We start from the raw sequence: 19,479 nt of genomic DNA, 5'->3' as shown, positions 1-19,479 counted from the left end.
TTAAGGTCAACTATATATATATTTTAAAGTAAAGGCTTTAAAACCAAGTTACCGCTGAAAGTACAAACATCACTAATGTCACATAACTTTGCCGACATGTGGCCAACAGTAATGTTTTAATGTTCTTAAACATTCGCACATAAATAAGTGACATCATATTCAGTACTTACTTTTGACAGTTCACTCTTCGGCCGCTCCCTTCTGCCGTATTTTGTGGCAAAATTATCCACACCCACCGCCGCGCTATGGATTGTGGGATATATGGGACCACGAAGCGTGCACCGGACCATGCTTGATATTTGGGGAAAACGACGGTGCATTTGGAGTATGCATTTGAAGTACACTTCGAATTGGGACAGCCGTCGTCGCGTGGCGGTGACGTACTCGCACTTGAAATGCGTACATCAAGCGTGCAGACCCTGAATTGGGACACAGCCTGTGTGTGTTAGTCTGAGTGTGTGGGGGGGTTGGCCCTTCTCTGCACGTGTACTTTCCATCTCCTTCTCACTCAGGTGTTCTAGGATTCCGTGTTGAGGGTTGTATAGAAACGCTGCAGTGACCCCACCAGAGTCCATTAATTTTTAGCTGTTTTTACAGTTGTGGTGTGATTTCTTGACAGTTTTGGTTATAATCATGTTGTCAGAAGCACAGCCTGTAAATAAAAGATGCCTTTCTGAAGCTCTTTAAAGTTCTTCTTTGTAATTTTTTTAGTCCAGTCCTTGTACCTGACCATTTTAACAGGAATGTTTTGGTTTGGTGACCCTCTGAACTCTGACCTCCAAATCATTCAAGCATAAAACGGCTCCTAACTCCAGGATTGTTTGTTGTTTCGACACATAACCGACAACTGAGCAAAGAACCAGTTTTAAGTTTTATCTTTAAGCCCTTTGTTACTACCTGCCTGCCACAAAAACATAATTTCTTCCCACTTCTTTAGTTGAACCTGATAAAATTGGGAAAGCTAACGCAGTTTAACCAAAAAGTGATTAACAAAGAGCAATTAGCTGAAACTTGGCGTATCTCAGCATAGTGTGCAATGTGTCCTTAAAAATCTGAGAAAACTGAACAGAAGATCTTCTGAAGAAGTGTGAGACCTAAAAACACTACAGGATCTGAAAGTCCTTGCGAAAGAGGGATAAATCAGCTACAGCCACCAATGTCAACATTAACCACACCCTTTTTGGCGCCTACCTCAAAGCACACTGTGCACTGTCGATCCTACGTGCTGCACAATAATATTCAATATTTAGTATTTACTGTTATATTCACATAGATTATCGCGATGATGTTGTTTATTATATTGCTCTCTTTTTTTGCTTGTGTTCTCTTTTTTCTTTCTCAACAGGTGATCCAGGTGATTGATATATGTATTTTTTGTCTGTTTGTTTTGTTGTTTTTTGCCCTTTATCACCGTTCCTCTTCCCCGCTGTTTTTCTTTCCCTACCTCTCTTTCTTTCTCCCTTTTCTTTCCCCCAGTCATGTCTGTCCCGTGTGTAGCAAGTGAAAATAAAATAAAATAAACAATAAAAGCAAAGGTGAATCAAATAGACCAATACGGCAAGGCCGGGATGGTCCATTTGGTAAAGTAAATCCGTTGGGCATCTTTCTTTACCTTTAGACAATAATTCTGATGGCAAAAGAACCAAACGGGACAGGCGGGAAAAAAATAAAAATTAAAAAATTAACCACGCCCCTAATAATGCAAACTTTAATCCAGGTGACTTATAAAACCATGCTCTCACTGTACAGTTGTTGTGAATGGATAAATTATCTCACGATTATTTTCTATAGAGACCAGAGCAGTTTGTGTATCAGGCTGTAAACATGATAGCGCTCACAGTGTTTATGAGCTCATCTGCTCAGGCTGGTCTTGATTACAAGTTTGACCAGACTGAAAAAACTAAAAGAACTGATATTTTTCAGTTTTACGTCACTTGTTTTAGTCTGTATCCTGTACCTTAAGATAATTTTTGGATCAATCTGCTATTTTAGTTTTGATTGAAAGTAGTTTTGGTTTGGAAATTTAACAATTAAAAATCGATGCTGATAAATATTCAGTGTGTTGATAAAGAAAAATCATATTTTTATGCTATGTGGATAAAACAGTTTAAAATACCACAGCTGTCATATTTAATTCTTCATGTTTCCTTCAGGGAAGCGACTATTTCAGCTTTTTTTCCCCTGAAAATCACAGCAGGAAGTTGAGCCGCTCGGCGTTATTAGTGTTTGAGCTTTTACTGTGAAAGGCCGCGCAGGAAGTGAGCCCTTTTAAATATGGCGGCGGCCGCAGACAGCTTGGTGATTTTCGCGGTGCTCTGAGTATTTTCGTGCCGCTCCCTCGTGCCTCGAGCTCGGTTCTGACGTCATGAGAAGCGCGGTGACGGGCCCCGTTTCCGGATGCTTCGTGTGAACCGGACGGCCGTGTTAGCGCTGCTCATCGTTAGCAGCTCCGTGTTCCTGCTATTCCAGCTGCACTACTACCGGAAGTACGTCAGCAAGGTGAGCCATACCCGTGTAAACGCTTTCGTGTGATGTCAGAGGCTCCCGGTGTGACCTAATCTGACGGTTTGTGATGTCACTAATGAACCATTAAAAGCTCACAGTGGCCAATCAGCCCTCTGCCCTTTCAGAATAAAATCCTAATCTGTGCATTAGCTGTTTCTGAGCATTCAGTTGCATTTGTGATGTCAGGATTATAGGAACCACACCAGGTCTCAGATTATAATTATGAGTTTAATGTGTTTGTGTCTGTGTCTGTGCAGAGCAGACACAGATAAACACACCTGCACAGGTCACAGGTGAAAGGACAGCTTTTCAGTGAGGGGTGGAGTCTACAGCAGGGCACAGTCTTCCTTAGGTAGAGTTTAGATGATGAATGTAAGATGGGTCATTCCTGAAGCTGCCGTACAGGTTTGTGTTCAGAGGCAGGTAAAGAGAGACAGAAGCACACCTGAGATTCCTTCACTGCAGTAAGGTTAACTTTAGTTATAACAGGCTTGTAAATGCTATCAGGTATGTGTACCTGAACATGAAGTTAAAATATTTTAGGTTAAATTCAGCCAATCAGGAAACATCTTCTGACGAAGATGCTCTTCATCATCATCATGCTGCCTTTGTGTTCCATCTCACCTGTACACTGATATTACCTATACATGAACATTACTCATGAAGAGATCCTGAATCGTCTATGTGCTCGAATTACAGTAACCGTGTCACACATGTGAGTATTTAACCATCCATCAGGACATGTCACTGTCTTAAGGTTGATCTTTTAGCCACGACACTCCCCAAGGTCCAGATGGGCAGCGTCAGCCTCTGAAGGTGAGTCATGCGGGAGCACGACCGTCATGGTGACACTGTTTTCTTCTATTCTCCTGCAGCACCCTGGCTCTCACATCCTCCGCCCAGCAGGTCACCTGACTCCAGGCCACCTGACCGCTAGCCAAGTCCAATGGGTAAGTCAGATCTGATGCTAGCTGCTGTTAGCTTAGCATCAATTGTTAGCAATTCAGATTTAAACTTTCACTTTGAAATGATCAAAATTACATCGTCACAAGGTAGAAAAACTGCATGCTGCTATGCCTGATGCAGCTCTCTGTCTTTCCACTTGCACATGACGTTCCCCTCTTAAATAAAGGTGAAGAACTTGTCAAATACATTTAAAACAAATCTTCATACATCTCGCTTCTCTTACACAAGATGTAGACATGAGTCATGAAATTTGTACAATGTGTAAACTTGTATTGTGGCTCCTAAAATTAGCTTGTTTTATACTTAATTGTTAAATGTTTTAACTCCTTCCTGTCCTGACCATGGTTACCATGGTAACAGTCAGTGTTGGGAAGGTTACTTTTAAAATGTATTCCACTACAGAATACTGAATACATGCCCCAAAATGTATTCTGTAACGTATTCCGTTACGTTACTCAATGAGAGTAACGTATTCTGAATATTTTGGAATACTTAATATATTATCATGCTGTTTACAACTACATGAATGTCCTATTGCTGTGATTTATTACTGTTACTGAAGGTCCGCGGCTCCGAAACGTAGTAAAGGGACCTCTGGCTAATACGTCGGGTTCGTGTCGGGCTGGTAAAACTAGCTTTACTTTGTTGTCTGGGTCAACTTTGCTTTGGGAGACAGAGAGGCGTTGAAAGGCTGCTCCAACGGAACTTATTTTTTCCGGAGGAAAACACGAACACAGTGTACAGTTGAGTCTTAATAGCTTACTTACAGCTGGGCTCGTCAGGCACTCTTCTTGGCTGCTGTGGTTATTATTATATTTACATGCTTCCAGCTCCCGTTTTTGCTCCGTGACAGCTCGGACTTTTCCTTTCTCTCCCTCCCTCGCTCACAGACACATAACGGGTATGGTAGTCCATTCTCCCTGCAGCACGGACTACACTGCCCATCAGGCTACATGCTTTAGAGCTATGCCTGCAGCATTCTGCCTTTAGCTTAGCACAACAACAACAACAACAAAAAGCGCTCTCACCCAGGAAACACGCAGAGAGAGAGAGCGCGTCACCCTGTAACCATGGCAACCGTAACGCTGCCGCCTGGAACAACAGAACATAGCTGTCAAACAAACCCAAACAATCCTGACCCGCGACAATATGAAACAGGGAAGTACCGCCGTGTATTCCATTTATTTCAACAAAGTAACTGTATTCTGAATACCACCTTTTTAAACGGTAACTGTAACGGAATACAGTTACTCATATTTTGTATTCTGAATACGTAACGGCGGTACATGTATTCCGTTACTCCCCAACACTGGTAACAGTTGCTTTGTTCCTCCCTGCAGCAGGTGGTGAAGAAGTTTCTAGCGTTAGTGCAGCACTTCAAGCTGCCACTGTTCCTCACCGACACCGCCGTGCTGGCACTGCTCTCCCAGGATGCTTTGCGTCAGCGTGACCGGCTGGTGCGCGAACCCCACTGCAGCTTTCTGTGCACAGGCCGAGCCGTCACGTCATTCGCTCTGCAGGCCAACCAATGGAAGTATGATGTGAGTGACGTGTTTGTTGTCTTCAAAGCGTGAGAAAATGCAGAACTTGAGTTTAAATAAAGCTTTTTGAAACCGTAATTGTTTGTTTCTCCGTCAGCCCGGCTTCCTATTGGCAGCTGAGCAGAAAGGCTTTGAGGTGATGGAGCTGCGGGGAGTGGACCCTCGACTCGCCAGCCTGGACACCCTATCGGGAGAGGACATTCCCCTGCACTTCTTGTTCCGCCTCCACAGTCATGTCATTCAGGTGGATGTGGCCAGATGTGCTGACGATCTGATTCAGGTGACAAAACAGCTGACGTTGTGACCTGTGCTCCTTGCAGGTGGTCTTCCTATATGAGCGCAGCGGGAATTACCTGTGGCATGGAGCGCTGCGCCTGAAAGGGGACGCAGACCGAAGCTTCGCTGCCTTCAAAGTGCTCGACTATGGGCGCTACGCTGGAGCCTACGACAGGTGCTGACATCACATGACTACGTTATGTGTGTAAATGAGACAAAAAAGGACACACTAATGAACTTCCTGTCATGTGACATCCCCTGCAGGCCGCAGCTCATCCTGACCGTACTTGATGGCCTGGACGTTCGAGTCCCGCGAAACATTTCCCGTTTTCTGGCCCAGCAGAAACACGCCCGCTTCCTAGAGTGCCGTTACCGTGATGCTCGCAATTTCCTGCAGGTCTGAATGAACGCTTCTTTTTATTAGAAAAAGAGAGGAGAAAGAGGAAATGAAAAATATTATAAACCGTTTTTTAAAACTTCCTTTTTCATGTGACTACTTCTCTGCAGCTCTACCCTGATGACTCGTCTGCGGCGGCGGTGGATTTCCGGAGGAAAGCAAAGGCGTTGCTTCATTTGACGGCTCAAACGCTTGCTCGCCTCGACGTTCCGTTCTGGCTCAGCAGCGGCACCTGCCTGGGTAACTCTGCCTCCTGACTCACTTGTGCAGGTTCAGCAAACCTTCCATCCATCCATCTATCTTCTTCCGCTTATCCGGGGCCGAGTCGCGGGGACAGCAGCCCAAGCAGAGAAGCCCAGCCCTCCCTCTCCCCAGCCACCTCCTCCAGCTTGTCTGGGGGAACACCAAGGTGTTCCCAGGCCAGCCGAGAGATATAATCTCCCCAGCGTGTCCTGGGTCTGCCCCGGGGCCTTCTCCCAGTGGGACATGCCCAGAACACCTCACCCAGGAGGCATCCTTGTCAGATGCCTGAACCACCTCAACTGGTTCCTTTCGATGTGGAGGAGAAGTGGCTCTACTCTGAGCCCCTCCTGAATGGCTGAACTTCTCACCCTATCCCTAAGGGAGAGGCCAGCCACCCTTTGGAGGAAGCCCTTTTCCGCCGCTTGTATCCGCAATCTTGTTCTTTCTACCCACAGCTCGTGGCCATAGGTGAGGGTAGGGACGTAGATCGAACTCGTAAATTCAGAGCTTCGCTTTTACACTCAGCTCTCTCTTCACCACAACAGACTGGTGCAGCACCAATTCATCTGTCGATCTCCCGCTCCCTTCTCCCGTCACTCGTGAACAAGACCCGACATACTTAAACTCCTCCACTTGGGGCAGGAACTCGTCCCTGCCCTGGAGTGGGCACTCCACCCTTTTCCGGCTGAAGACCATAGCCTCAGATTTGGAGGTGCTGATTCTCATTCCCACCGCTTCACACTCGGCTGCGAACCGTTCCAAGGCGAGCTGGAGGCCATCATCCGATGAAGTCAAAAGAACCACATCATCTGCAAAAAGCAGAGATGAGATCCTGAGACCACCCAAGCGAAAGCCTTCCACCCCTTTGCTATGCCTAGAAATCCTGTCCATAAAAATTATGAACAGAATCGGTGACAAAGGGCAGCCCTGGCGGAGCCCATCACCCACCAGGAACGAGTCCGACTTATTCCTGGCTATGCGGACCAGGCACCTGCAACGGTTGTATAAGGACTGAATGGCCCGTAGCAATAGGGCAGACACCCCATACTCCCGGAGCACCTTCCACATGACCCCTTGAGAGGTACGGTCGAATGCCTTCTCCAAGTCCACAAAACACATGTAGACTGTTTGGGCAAACTCCCATGCACCACCAAGTATCCTTGAGAGGATGAAGAGCTGATCCAGTGTTCCGCGACCAGGACAAAAACCGCATTGCTCCTCCTGTATCTGAGGTTCAACTAACGGACGGACTCTCCTCTCCAGAACCGTGGCTTAGACTTTCCCAGGGAGGCTGAGGAGTGTGCCCCCCCCCCTTAGTTGGAACAAACCCTCCGGTCCCCTTTCTTAAAGATGGGGATCACCACCCCAGTCTGCCAATCCAGGGGTAGCGCCCCTGATCTCCATGCAACATTGTAGAGGGGTGTCAACCAAGACAGCCCTACAACATCCAGAGCCTTCAGGAACTCGGGGTGGACCTCATCCACCCCAGGGGCTCTGCCACCAAGGAGTTGTTTTACTGCCTCTGTGACCTCGCCCCCGGAAATTGGCGGGTCATCGCTTTCGTCCCCAGACTCTGCTTCCTCCATGGAATACGTGCTAGTGGGATTAAGGAAGTCCTCGAAGTATTCCTTTCCACTGCCCGACAATTTTCTCAGTCGAAGTCAGCAGCGCTCCACCCGCACTATACACAGTGCAGGTAGAGCACCGCCTTCCCCTCCTGAGTCGCTTGACGGTTTGCCATAATCTCTCTCTGCTGTTTTTTGGTTTTTGTTTTTTTGGGGGGTTTTTTAAGCAGGCTTTTATTTTGACACTGGTTGATTTCCTGATTTCCTGTTATCGGTCATATTTGTGTTTGATTCCGGGAAACAAGAATCTCTCGAGGGCTGCATCAGGAAGTGTGTCCACCACAGATTAGACATGCAGCGACCCCGCCATGGTGACCCTGGGTAAACCGCTGAAATCTCTCAAGTTCTTTTGGCGGTTTTTATTGTGAAACATACACAAGTGTCTGCAGCGCCTGTCGGAGCACTAAGGAAGAGTGAGACTCGCATGACTGGACTAAAATAGAGCAGGTTACTGCCTTGGAGACACGAAGTGAAACACAGAGGTCACTGTCGCTTATAACGTTTACAACAGGTGTGTCAGGTATGCTGATGACTTCCTGCTTCCAACGTCAGAACCTCTGACTGTAGGTTGTCTACCCATTCCTGTTAAAGCTCCTGTGGAGGAGCATGTAACTAGTGAGTCACTCAGGTGTGCTACTGTAAGGTCACAAAGAGGTCAAACAGCTGTATGACATCCATAGTTTGTGCTGACATCACCTGTAATCAGGGTCACATGCCTTATTATCTGTGGTTTAAACATCCAGGTAAATCACATCTAAGGAAGTTGCACCTTAGTCAAAAAGACTAATTGATTCAGTGTGTGCAGGTAATCCTGTCCTCACACCTGTCTGTGTGTGTGTCACCTTCTCCAGGCTGGTTCAGGCAGTGCAGCATCATCTCATACAGCCGTGACGTCGACATTGGCATCTTCATCACCGACTACAGGCCTGACATCATCGCGGCATTCACAGACGCCGGCCTGACACTGAAACACAAGTTTGGAAAGGTCCAAAATCTTTATTTTTATCTTTTACTGTCTGAATTTCTTCTTTTTTCTACTTCTAACACCAAAAACATTTTCATGCTTCATCTTCAGTCACCAGCTTCAAACATCTACTGCAAAATATGTCTTTTATTCTTAAAACCTGTCTTATTGTGAAGTTTAGGGTGTATTCCAAAAAGTACCTACTCTCTCCTGTTCCTAACCTCTTTTCATCGAGCTCAAGGAAAAGTGGGTAGGAGAATTACTGAGGACTTAGAAAAAGAGAAGAGTGGTGTGCTGAGGATTTGAACGACCTCACACTCATTTCTTAATATCGTGATGACGCATGTCCGCTATATTGAAACTACAATGTGCAAAAGATGGACTACAAGGCGTGCATTACTTCTCCACAATGTATTCTGTTGTTTTATGGAGGTCATGTAAACATGTGAAAATCATTCATTTTTCATTAGAAAGGCTGGAATTTTAAAGAAGGAGGAACAGATTCACTAACGTCTTCATGCTGAGTGTTCAGAGGCGAGCCCACTTATTGCTCCTTGGTAACTGTTTCCATGAAACAGCAGAAATGACCTGAACCTTGCTGCTCTTTCTCAGCAGTGTTCACACAGCGAGCGACTTCTCTCTGCTGAATCTGTAACAGATAAAAGTGTTAGTGTGTTAGAGTAATGCTTGAATGTTGCACTATGCTGTTAAAACTACCAAGTGATGCACTTATACATACAACTGTCACAACTGGGACTTCTCATAATATAACGGTAAATAATGTTTGTCTTCTGAAATTCTCACCAGATGTCAGTAATAACCCATCCAATCCACACATGGAAAGAAATCACACCAATCTATCAGTGATTATAAGTCAATCCTGCCACTTAGTGCAAATTAATATCAGCTCAGTCAGTCCCAACTGATGGCTAATAAAAGGTGCCCAATTATCAAGTTGTCACACAGAAACATCTCATGATGGGTAAAACCAGTGAGCTCTCCCAAGACTATCATAACCTTATTGTTGCAAAAATATACTGATGAATTTCTAAAATACTAAAGGTTCCATTGAGTACTGTTGGGCTCAATATCCGGAAATGGAAAGAACATAATTTCACCATAAACCGTCCGCGATCAGGTGCTCCCTGCAAGATTTCAGACAGGGGAGTGAAAAAAAAAATCAGATTTTGAAGAGCTGTTGTAGAGAGCTACAGAAAGACCTGAATCAGCAGGTATGATTGTTTCAAAGAAAACGATAAGTAATGCACTAAAACGCTGTGGCGCATATAAACGCTCATCATGGAAGACTCCATTACTGATTCCATCTTGAAGCTTGGTCCAGATGGCATCAGCTTGAGGCTTCTCAAGTCCAATGCAGGATAAATCAATACATCTTTAGCCTGAGCCTGAATGCCACAGCTGTGGAAAACATCTTGTGTGGTGCCAGTTCCCAAGAGGCCACAGCCAAAGGACTTCAACAGCTATAGGCCAGTGGCTCTGACATCACATCTGATAAAGATCCTGGAGAGGCTACTCCTTGCTCATCTTCAGCTGCAAGTGAGCTCACTGCTGGACCCACTCCAGTTCACTTATCGCCCCACCCGGTCAACAGATGATGCCATTGCCACCACCCTACACCTGGCTCTCACTCACCTGGACAATAAGGACATGTATGTACGAATGCTGTTCATAGATTTCACTTCAGCATTCAACACAATCATTCCTCAACACCTGACTGGAAAACTGAGCCTGCTGGACCTGAACATTTCGTTCTGCAACTGGATCCTGGACTTTCTGATGGAGAGGCCTCAGACAGTCCAGATCGGTAACTGCATCTCCAACACCACCATATTGAATACTGGAGCCCCTCAGGGCTGTGTGCTCATCCCACTGCTGTTCATTCATGTTCTGTGCAGCAATGCACAGTTCAAACCAAATCATCAAGTTCGCTGATGACACGACTGTGGTGGGTCTCATCAGCAAAAGCAATGAGTCAGCATACAGAGAGGAGGTGCAGCAGCTAACGGGCTGTTGTAGAGTCAACAACCTGTCTCTGAACGTGGACAAAACAAAAGAGATGATTGTCAACTTCAGGAGAGCACAGAGAGTTCACTGTCCACTTAACATCAATGAATCCTCTCTGGAGGTTGTCAAAAGCACCAAATTCCTTGGTGTTCACCTGGCGGAGACCCTCTCCTGGTCCCTCATCACCAGCTCCATAACTACCTCCATAACACTCAGTGACTAGACTGGCACACACACACACACACCCTCACACACGTCACTACATTATCTGCACAATGGCATGTGCAGACACCTCACCAGTGTTGGGAAGGTTACTTTTAAAATGTATTCCACTACAGATTACAGAATACATGCCCCAAAATGTATTTTGTAACGTATTCCATTACGTTACTCAATAAGAGTAACATATTCTGAATACTTTGGATTACTTAATAACAGTGGCTTGCATAATATACAGTGGCTTGCAAAAGTATTTGGCCCCCTTGAACTTTTCCATATTTTGTCACATTACAGCCACAAACATGAGTCAATTTTATTGGAATTCCACGTGAAAGACCAATACAAAGTGGTGTGCGTGAGAAGTGGAATGAAAATCATACATGATTCCAAACATTTTTACAAATAAATAACTGAAAAGTGGGGTGTGCGTAATTATTCAGCCCCCTGAGTCAATACTTTGTAAAACCACCTTTTGCTGCAATTACAGCTGCCAGTCTTTTAGGGTATGTCTCTACCAGCTTTGCACATCTAGAGACTGAAATCCTTGCCCATTCTTCTTTGCAAAACAGCTCCAGCTCAGTCAGATTAGATGGACAGCGTTTGTGAACAGCAGTTTTCAGATCTTGCCACAGATTCTCCATTGGATTTAGACACCAGACAGGTCAGGGATAAAGTTATTGAGAAATTTAAAGCAGGCTTAGGCTACAAAAAGATTTCCCAAGCCTTGAACATCCCACTGAGCACTGTTCAAGCGATCATTCAGAAATGGAAGGAGTATGGCACAACTGTAAACCTACCAAGACAAGGCCGTCCACCTAAACTCACAGGCCGAACAAGGAGAGCACTGATCAGAAATGCAGCCAAGAGGCCCAGGTGGGGGAATCTGTCCATAGGACAACTATTAGTCGTGCACTAGACAAAGTTGGCCTTTATGGAAGAGTGGCAAAAAGAAAGCCATTGTTAACAGGAAACCATAAGAAGTCCCGTTTGCAGTTTGCCACAAGCCATGTGGGGGACACAGCAAACATGTGGAAGAAGGTGCATTTTGGTCAGATGAGACCAAAATGGAACTTTTTGGCCAAAATGCAAAACGCTATGTGTGGCGGAAAACTAACACTGCACATCACTCTGAACACACCATCCCCACTGTCAAATATGGTGGTGGCAGCATCATGCTCTGGGGGTGCTTCTCTTCAGCAGGGACGCTGAAAGCTGGTAGAGACATACCCTAAAAGACTGGCAGCTGTAATTGCAGCAAAAGGTGGTTCTCCAAAGTATTGACTCAGGGGGCTGAATAATTACGCACACCCCACTTTTCAGTTATTTATTTGTAAAAAATGTTTGGAATCATGTATGATTTTCGTTCCACTTCTCACGTGTACACCACTTTGTATTGGTCTTTCACGTGGAATTCCAATAAAATTGATTCATGTTTGTGGCTGTAATGTGACAAAATGTGGAAAAGTTCAAGGGGGCTGAATACTTTTGCAAGCCACTGTATATTATCAAGCTTTTTACAACTGCATGAATGTAATAATAATAATGAAAATAATGTATACTTTATTGATCCCCGTGGGGAAATTCTTCTCTGCATTTAACCCATTCACTCAGTGAAGCAGTGGGCAGCCACCAGTGCGGCGCCCGGGGAGCAGTGTGTGGGGACGGTACCTTGCTCAGGGGTACTATTGCTGTGTGATTTATTACTATTACTGAAGATTACTCACCATACCAATACCAACTAGATTTTTAAATCTTAATATAATGAGTAACAATAGTGTAGACATTAGGTAAGGCTGCACTTGTTGCAGTGATCTCGTGTAGAAAACGATTCCGCGCGTATATAAAACAGGTCCGCAACTCCAAACCGTAGTTAAGGGACCTCTGGCTAATACGTCGGGTTCCATGTCGGGCTCGTAGCCGAAAACTAGCTTTACTTTGTTGTCTGGGTCAACTTTGCTAGCGAGGACCAGAGAGAGGCGTTGAAAGGCTGCTCCAACGGAACTTATTGTTTCGGAGGAAAACACGAACACAGTGTACAGTCGAGTCTTAATAGCGTACTTACAACTGGGCTACACTGCCCATGAGGCTACATTCTTTAGGGCTATGCCTGTCACACTCTGCCTATTGCCTTCATATTAAATAATTTTTTGAACAATAATTTTTAAAAATAATTCTTCACATCATTATGCGGGCCGCAAGTAGAAGTGACATGGGCCGCGAGATTGAGACACAGGCATTAGAGCCTCTTAATGCGTGTTTTGTTTGGGTTTCCACCAGCGTGGAATTACCAAAAATAGAGAGGGGATGGCCTAACATATGAAACAGGAAAAGACCACCATGTAATCCATTTATTTCAACAAAGTAACTGTATTCTGAATACCACCTTTTTAAATGGTAACTGTAACGGAATACAGTTACTCATATTTTGTATTCTAAATACGTAACGCCGGTTCATGTATTCCGTTACTCCCCAACACTGCACCTCACACACCTTCATACATCAGTTACATACATAAGTTGTTGCTTTTGCTTTTTTGCACAGTGCTCAGTCTTTTTTGCACAACCCATTGTCATTGTTGCACTTTTCTGTTGCACTGTCTTGTGTCTGTATCATTCTGTTCTGTTTGGTGTCGCATTGTTTTTCACACTTGCACTTTATGTAGTCCTGTGTTGATTTTCCTCCAAGATCATGGTGCTACATAATCTTGGAGGAACGCTGTCTCGTGTCACTGTGTACTGTACCACTGCACATGATTGAAATGACAGTAAATCCACTTGACTTGATTTGACTTGATATTTATATCTAAATGATCTAAATCATATTTCTTCTACCTTGTATAGTGTATATTTTCTTCTATTTTTCCATAGTACTGTTGTTCTTAGGTATGCTGGATCTCTTTATTCATTCCTGGCCCGTCTACTTTTCTGCTGTAACAATGAATTTCCCATCGTGGGACTAATAAACCCTATCTTATGTCTGGTCAGATGAGTCCAAAATTAAACTCTTTGGATGCCATAATATGTTTTAACATCATCATACGTTTGGAGGTCAAAGGGAACTATATATCACCCCCAAAACACTAATAGAGAAGTTTGGAGTTGGGAACATCATGGTGTGGGGCTCTTTTTCAGCATACAGCACTGACGGACTTCATATAACTGAAGGAAGGATGAATGGAAAAATGTACAGAGAAATTCCTGATAAAAATCTGCTGCCATCTACCAGGATGATGAAGATGAAACGAGATGAAAGAAAACTCTCAGCTGGTGTCACAGATAGGAAATAAAGCTGCTGGAATGGCCCAGGCAATCAGCTGACCTCAACCAACTGAAAAGAACTCAAGGTCAAAGTTCATAGACGGGACCCACAGAACCTTCACGGTTTGAAGACTGTTTGTGTGGAAGAATGGACCAAAATCACACCTGAGCAATGCTGCGACTAGTTTCTCCATACAGGAGAAGCTGAATATGAAGCTGTGATCACCAACAAAGGCTTTGTATAAAGTATTAATTCAATTTCAGTAAGTGTCTTCATTTATTTTCTCTGTGTCATTTATCATTATTACACATTTATGGACATCTATGGTTTGATTCCTTTGCATATGTGGATTGGATGGGTTATCACTCACATCTGGTGAGAATTTATTATCAATCGCACCTTCAGAAATATATTTACTTTGAACTTACTTAAATTACTTATTTTACCCTTTGTATATTTACTTTGTTTCCTGCAGCCTGTTAAGGATTTCTGTAAAATTCCCTCCATCGTAACTGATCCCAGCTGACCTGAAGTAAACATGAATCCTAAAGACTGTAATACAACAGTGATCATACAGAACCTTAAACACTCTTTGATCACTTATTATAAATCATAATCTTGAACTCAGTGTTCTACTTTCTTCATGCAGCAACAACATCAAGTAGTTTTAGAAGTTTTAATCCAGCAGCTTGATGTTCAGAGTTCGGTTGTGAATTTAACAGCTGCTGATAAAAACTATAAATATATCCACAGGTTATGGATAAAATGGAAAATGCAGTTAGAAGGAACATCAAAGTCGATCCCACCCACTTCGATTATGTCAGTGTTTTCATAAATGGTTGGATGGTTGTTTGCAATGAATTATAGGACACATTTTCTCCTGTCCTTACATAGAGGATGCTAGTGTTTGGAGTCATGTCTCTTAGTGAGGAAACTTCCAGAGAAACATGGACTTTTGGAATGCACCCTTAGTTTCCTCTCCTTTATTCTGAAATCATTTTATTGTGAAGTTTAGTTTTCTGTCTTTTATTCTGAAAGTGGGTGTTTTATTGTAAAAGGTGGAGGACAGTCTGGAGCTGTCATTTCTGATTGAAGATGTGAAGCTGGACGTTTTTTTCTTCTACGACAACGGCGATATCATGTGGAATGGCGGGACGCAGGCAAAGAGTGGCAGGAAGTTCAAGTAAAATCCTTTCACCTTAAATATTTGTACAGACAGCGTAATCGTCATGCCGTTTATTTCTACGTAATGTCATTACCTTCTGTCAGGTCACTTTGTCAACCCTGCTGCAGGTTGAAGTTTTTTTGTTTGTTATTTTTTGTTATCTTCAGGTACATCTTTCCACGCTTCTCGCTGTGCTGGGCGGAGCTTCTTGAGCTGAAAGTGCGTGTTCCATGTGAGACGCTTGACTACGTGACAGCAAACTATGGCACCTCCTGGAACATCCCACTGAGGGTCTGGGACTGGAAGTCATCACCAAGCAATGTGCAAGAGAATGGAGTGTGGCCTGTGGCAGAGTGGGCAGAGCTTATCCAGGTGTACTGACTGATATTTTATTATCAGCTGTCAGTCAGCTGACCGGGACCACACACACACACACGATTCTGTTATTGAAACAAACTAATAAAAGTTGTTTGGTTTTTTTTGTTTAAATGGTGTCTCCTTTTGTTTAGAACTTGTGACTCATCATTGTAACAGGATGTGATGGAATCAGTAACATCCCTATTTATATGGCCCATTAATCATGTCATAGTGATTTAAATTTGACATTGTACACAGCTGCAAACATTTGTAAACATTTTAAAAACAATACAACCAGCAGGAAATCTAAATTTTATTGTTTAGGGACAGATTGGTAGTCTGGATGTAAACAGTGACACACCAGACTTCATATATTACGCGTTTTTACTCGTGATCAAACTAACAGAACGTCTGCAGTCTGATCATTAGGTGTCTTCTCCCCATCAGACTCCATTCAAAGTTCCGTTTATACTATTCCTTGTGGTGCAATAAAGTATTAACATTATTTTATTAGATCAATACTACTTTTGCCTCCAGGCTTTGATAGTTATGTTAATTAATCTAGGTCAACTCTCCACAACTCCATTCATCTTCTCACTTTTTACTTCTTTTAGTCTCTTTACTGAGCAATAAAAGCCAGAAGCCATTGTGATTTCCAAATCAGACTATTCATTTTAGCACCATTTTTACCATTTCTTGTCGCGCAATAAAAATATCAACATCATAAATTTGTTACGAGGGGCCACGTCTCCACCAGGTTCTATTGAGTTTTTCCCACTATTTTTCAGTGGGCTGAAGTTATTTTATGGTAAATCTCAATTTATTATATCAATACATTTCTACCTTTAATTATTACCATTAATTCGTTCTGTGGGTCACCTCACCACCAGACTCTATTCATATTCTCACGAGCTTTACTCCTTTAGTCTTATTACTGACAAATAATAAAAGCCAGATGCCAGTGTGATCTCCCAATCAGACTCAGTTCTCTGTGCCCATTTTTACTTGAACAGCGTCAGTTACAGATCAGTGATGACTAAGAGTCAATGTCATTTCCAAACCAGACTCCATTCATTTTAACACCGTTTATACTCTCCTAGTTTCAGTCTTTCAGCCCTGCTTACGGTCCGGTTCGGCTCTCAGTCCGATGTCACTCTGCCGCCGGTTCGGCCTGCCGCTCCTTGTGGACTACGATTCCCTTGCTGATAAGGTCCGGAATCTCCACGGCGAGCCACGGTCCGAGTCCGAGCGCCATGAGGTGCCCGAGCCCGAACCGCGGCGCGTTCCGGGCCCAGAGCGGCGCGAAGTGTTCGGTGAGGCAGATTTTCCCGCCGCGGTACATTTTGGCGGTCTTCCCGTCCAGCTCTGGAACTGCCACCTCGGGCGCGGTGTCCGGGTACGTCACAGGGATATCGAACTCTAGCCGGAACTCGTAGCGCAGCAACTCGTGGATGTACCAGCACGTGCCAGTCCAGCGCGTGCCGTCGGCGTTGGACTCGAGGCGGAACCAGTCGTTGTCGGCCGCCTTGTTCTGCTCCACGAAGCGGATCAACGCCTGGTATTCCTCCTTCAGCCGCTGCGGCCACAGCGCGCGGTCTCGCGGCCCCGCGTGCGTCTTCAGCAGCGGGATCTGCGACACGGCCTTGCGCGTGGCCTCGTCCGCCATGATGCGCAGGAGAGTGAACGGGTCTGACTTTAGTTCGGTTCGGTCCGGACCCCTCAGGTGTGCTCTGAGGACTGACGTGGACTTAACCGGGAGCGGATCCGGCCAATAACCTCCGCTTCCGCTTCCGGGTTTTCAAAACAAAAGCCTCAGTTTGCCTTTGTTTGTTCTGTTACTTTTTACCTTCAAAGTTTATAACAGGCAGGTGACAAACAGCAAAACTGCTCACCTGAGCAGCAACAGATCCGTCACAGTTATAAATTATTATGAGTTTGTACAGCTTTACACAAAAAGCTGATCTATAATCAATCAATAACTAGTGACGTCAGATGATCGAACAGAAAAATTGATTCCTGTTAATGATTACCATATACTTTAAAATACAGGCACCTGATGAGTCATGCGGGTTATTTAAGTTGAACACTGATGGTCCTGCTGGTATACATACAGGTGCCATTAGTCCGATTAATCCCATCCTCTGGTTGGATGAGGATGTGCCGATGTTTTCCTCCTTCCATGGGAACCCCCAGGGGGACCAGCCTGAAGCTGAAGAGGAGGATTTCATTTTTAACCTAAACATTAAATCTGCAGTCAGCAAGACAATCTCCATGCCTCCTCAGGCTGGCATCCTTTCCCCAGGCAGAGAGAGTTGCACTGAGCATGTGCAGAGTTCTCCATCAAGAACCGCAAGTTCAACGGTTATCCATCCATCCATCTTCTTCTGCTTATCCGGGGCCGGGTCGCAGGGGCAGCAGAGAAGCCCAGACCTCCCTCTCCCCAGCCACCTCCTCCAACTTCTCCAGGGGAACACCAAGGTGTTCCCAGACCAGCCAAGAGATATAATCTCTCCAGTGTGTCTGTCCTGGGGCTTCCTCCCGGTGGGACATCCCTGGAACACCTCACCCAGGAGGTGCCCAGGAGGCACCCTTGTCAGATGTCTGAACCATCTTAACTATCTCTTCAATGTGGAGGAGCCGCTGCTCCTCCACATTGAAGAGATAGTTGAGATGGCTCTACTCTGAGCCCCTCCCAGATGACGGAACTTCCCACCCTATCTCTAAGGGAGAGGCCAGCCACCCTTCGGAGGAAGCCCATTTCTGCCGCTTGTGTCCGTGATCTCATTCTTTCGGTCACTACCCACAGCTCGTGGCCATAGGTGAGGGTAGGGACGTAGATTGACCGGTAAATTGAGAGCTTCGTTCTTACGCTCAGCTCTCTCTTCACCGTAACAGACCGGTGCAGCGTCTTCATCACTGCAGCTGCAGCACCAATCCGTCTGTTGATCTCCTGCACCCTTCTCCCATCACACGTGAACAAAACCCCGGGATACTTAAACTCCTCCACTTGGGGCAGGAACTCGTCCCTGACCCGAAGTGGGCACTCCACCCTTTTCCAGGTGAGAACCATGGCCTCAGATTTGGAGGTGCTGATTCTCATTCTTACCGCTTCACACTTGGCTGCGAACCGTTCCAAAGCGAGCTGAAGGCCATCACCTGATGAAGCCAAAAGAACCACATCATCCACAAAAAGCAGAGAGGTTCAACAGTTACTGTTTGTTAATGTTGATAAAGGTTGAAATCAGATGTTAAAATGGCTGACCCCAGCCTCCCCACCTCATGTCTGTAAATGATTCTGCTGGGAATCCTGATGTGCAGCAGCTGGAAAAGGTGTGTGACCCTCACATGCTGAGCAGAGCAGAAACCTGACCCTACAATCTAACTGAGTGCTGCATGTTTCACTCTGACATCACTGTTGTTTTCTATGATTTGGGGTTGGCATGATGCAGACATGAAGCAGAATGAACAGCTTCAGTGTTCTTCTGATTCACACATAGACACTTTGACTGTGGTTGTGTCTAGGTGTGTGTGCTGAAGTTCACTGATACACCTTTACATCTACAGGTAACACTGAGCTGAGGATGGAGATCTACCTGATAGGTTACAGCTGATGTCAGGTGTTCAGATTCAGATTCAGAAGACTTTATTTATCCCCGAAGGGCAATTAAGAGACTCACCTTGCCGACCGTACATACAATACACAAACATCACATTGGGGAGACAGGTCAGGCTAGGTAGCTGTCCGGTCAGCCGCACGAGCAGTGACCCAGAACCGAAAAATGGAAAATACACAACATCAGGAAAGACAAGGAGAAAAAAGAACTCCCCCCAGACTGAGCTCCAACAAGGAGATCAGTTTGAGAACAGAAAAAAAACCCACCTCTGTGCATAGCACATGAAAAACTCTTATTACACCATAGAAACACATGACAAGCAA

The 19,479-nt window shown here is 44.9% G+C and overlaps 2 protein-coding genes across 3 annotated transcripts; one reads left to right on the top strand and one right to left on the bottom strand.

Annotated features, from left to right (window-relative positions):
- Nucleotides 1-2,243: 2,243 nt before the first annotated feature.
- Nucleotides 2,244-15,674, top strand: fktn (fukutin). Of its 2 annotated transcripts, none has more exons than XM_031741829.2 (10): nt 2,244-2,499; nt 3,381-3,455; nt 4,815-5,012; nt 5,110-5,256; nt 5,333-5,463; nt 5,553-5,685; nt 5,796-5,925; nt 8,405-8,538; nt 15,079-15,203; nt 15,353-15,674. In XM_031741829.2, the coding sequence occupies exons 1-10, from the start codon at nt 2,398-2,400 to the stop codon at nt 15,564-15,566; spliced, it is 1,389 nt and encodes a 462-aa protein (XP_031597689.1). In that variant the 5' UTR covers nt 2,244-2,397; the 3' UTR covers nt 15,567-15,674. The 2 variants fall into 2 exon arrangements, with proteins under 2 accessions (XP_031597689.1, XP_031597682.1); XM_031741822.2 differs by having other exon boundaries at nt 2,245-2,499; nt 4,812-5,012.
- Nucleotides 15,675-16,191: 517 nt separating this feature from the next.
- Nucleotides 16,192-17,330, bottom strand: ufc1 (ubiquitin-fold modifier conjugating enzyme 1). The gene has a single exon (XM_031741834.2). It carries the CDS (start codon nt 17,206-17,208, stop codon nt 16,693-16,695), a length of 516 nt encoding a protein of 171 aa, XP_031597694.1. The 5' UTR covers nt 17,209-17,330; the 3' UTR covers nt 16,192-16,692.
- Between the last annotated feature and the right edge of the window lie 2,149 nt (nt 17,331-19,479).

The sequence above is a fragment of the Oreochromis aureus genome, linkage group 7, assembly GCF_013358895.1.
Source record: "Oreochromis aureus strain Israel breed Guangdong linkage group 7, ZZ_aureus, whole genome shotgun sequence".
Classification (NCBI taxonomy): Eukaryota; Metazoa; Chordata; class Actinopteri; order Cichliformes; family Cichlidae; genus Oreochromis; species Oreochromis aureus.
This window is presented reverse-complemented; position numbering and strand designations above follow the sequence as displayed.

Coding starts and splice junctions, on each gene's coding strand:
- ufc1 (XM_031741834.2), bottom strand. CDS start 17,208: ATGGCGGACGAGGCCACGCGCAAGGCCGTGTCGCAGATCCCGCTGCTG.
- fktn (XM_031741822.2), top strand. CDS start 2,398: ATGCTTCGTGTGAACCGGACGGCCGTGTTAGCGCTGCTCATCGTTAGC. Junction 2,500..3,380: donor ACCGGAAGTACGTCAGCAAG/GTGAGCCATACC, acceptor ATTCTCCTGCAG/CACCCTGGCTCTCACATCCT. Junction 15,204..15,352: donor AAGAGTGGCAGGAAGTTCAA/GTAAAATCCTTT, acceptor TGTTATCTTCAG/GTACATCTTTCCACGCTTCT.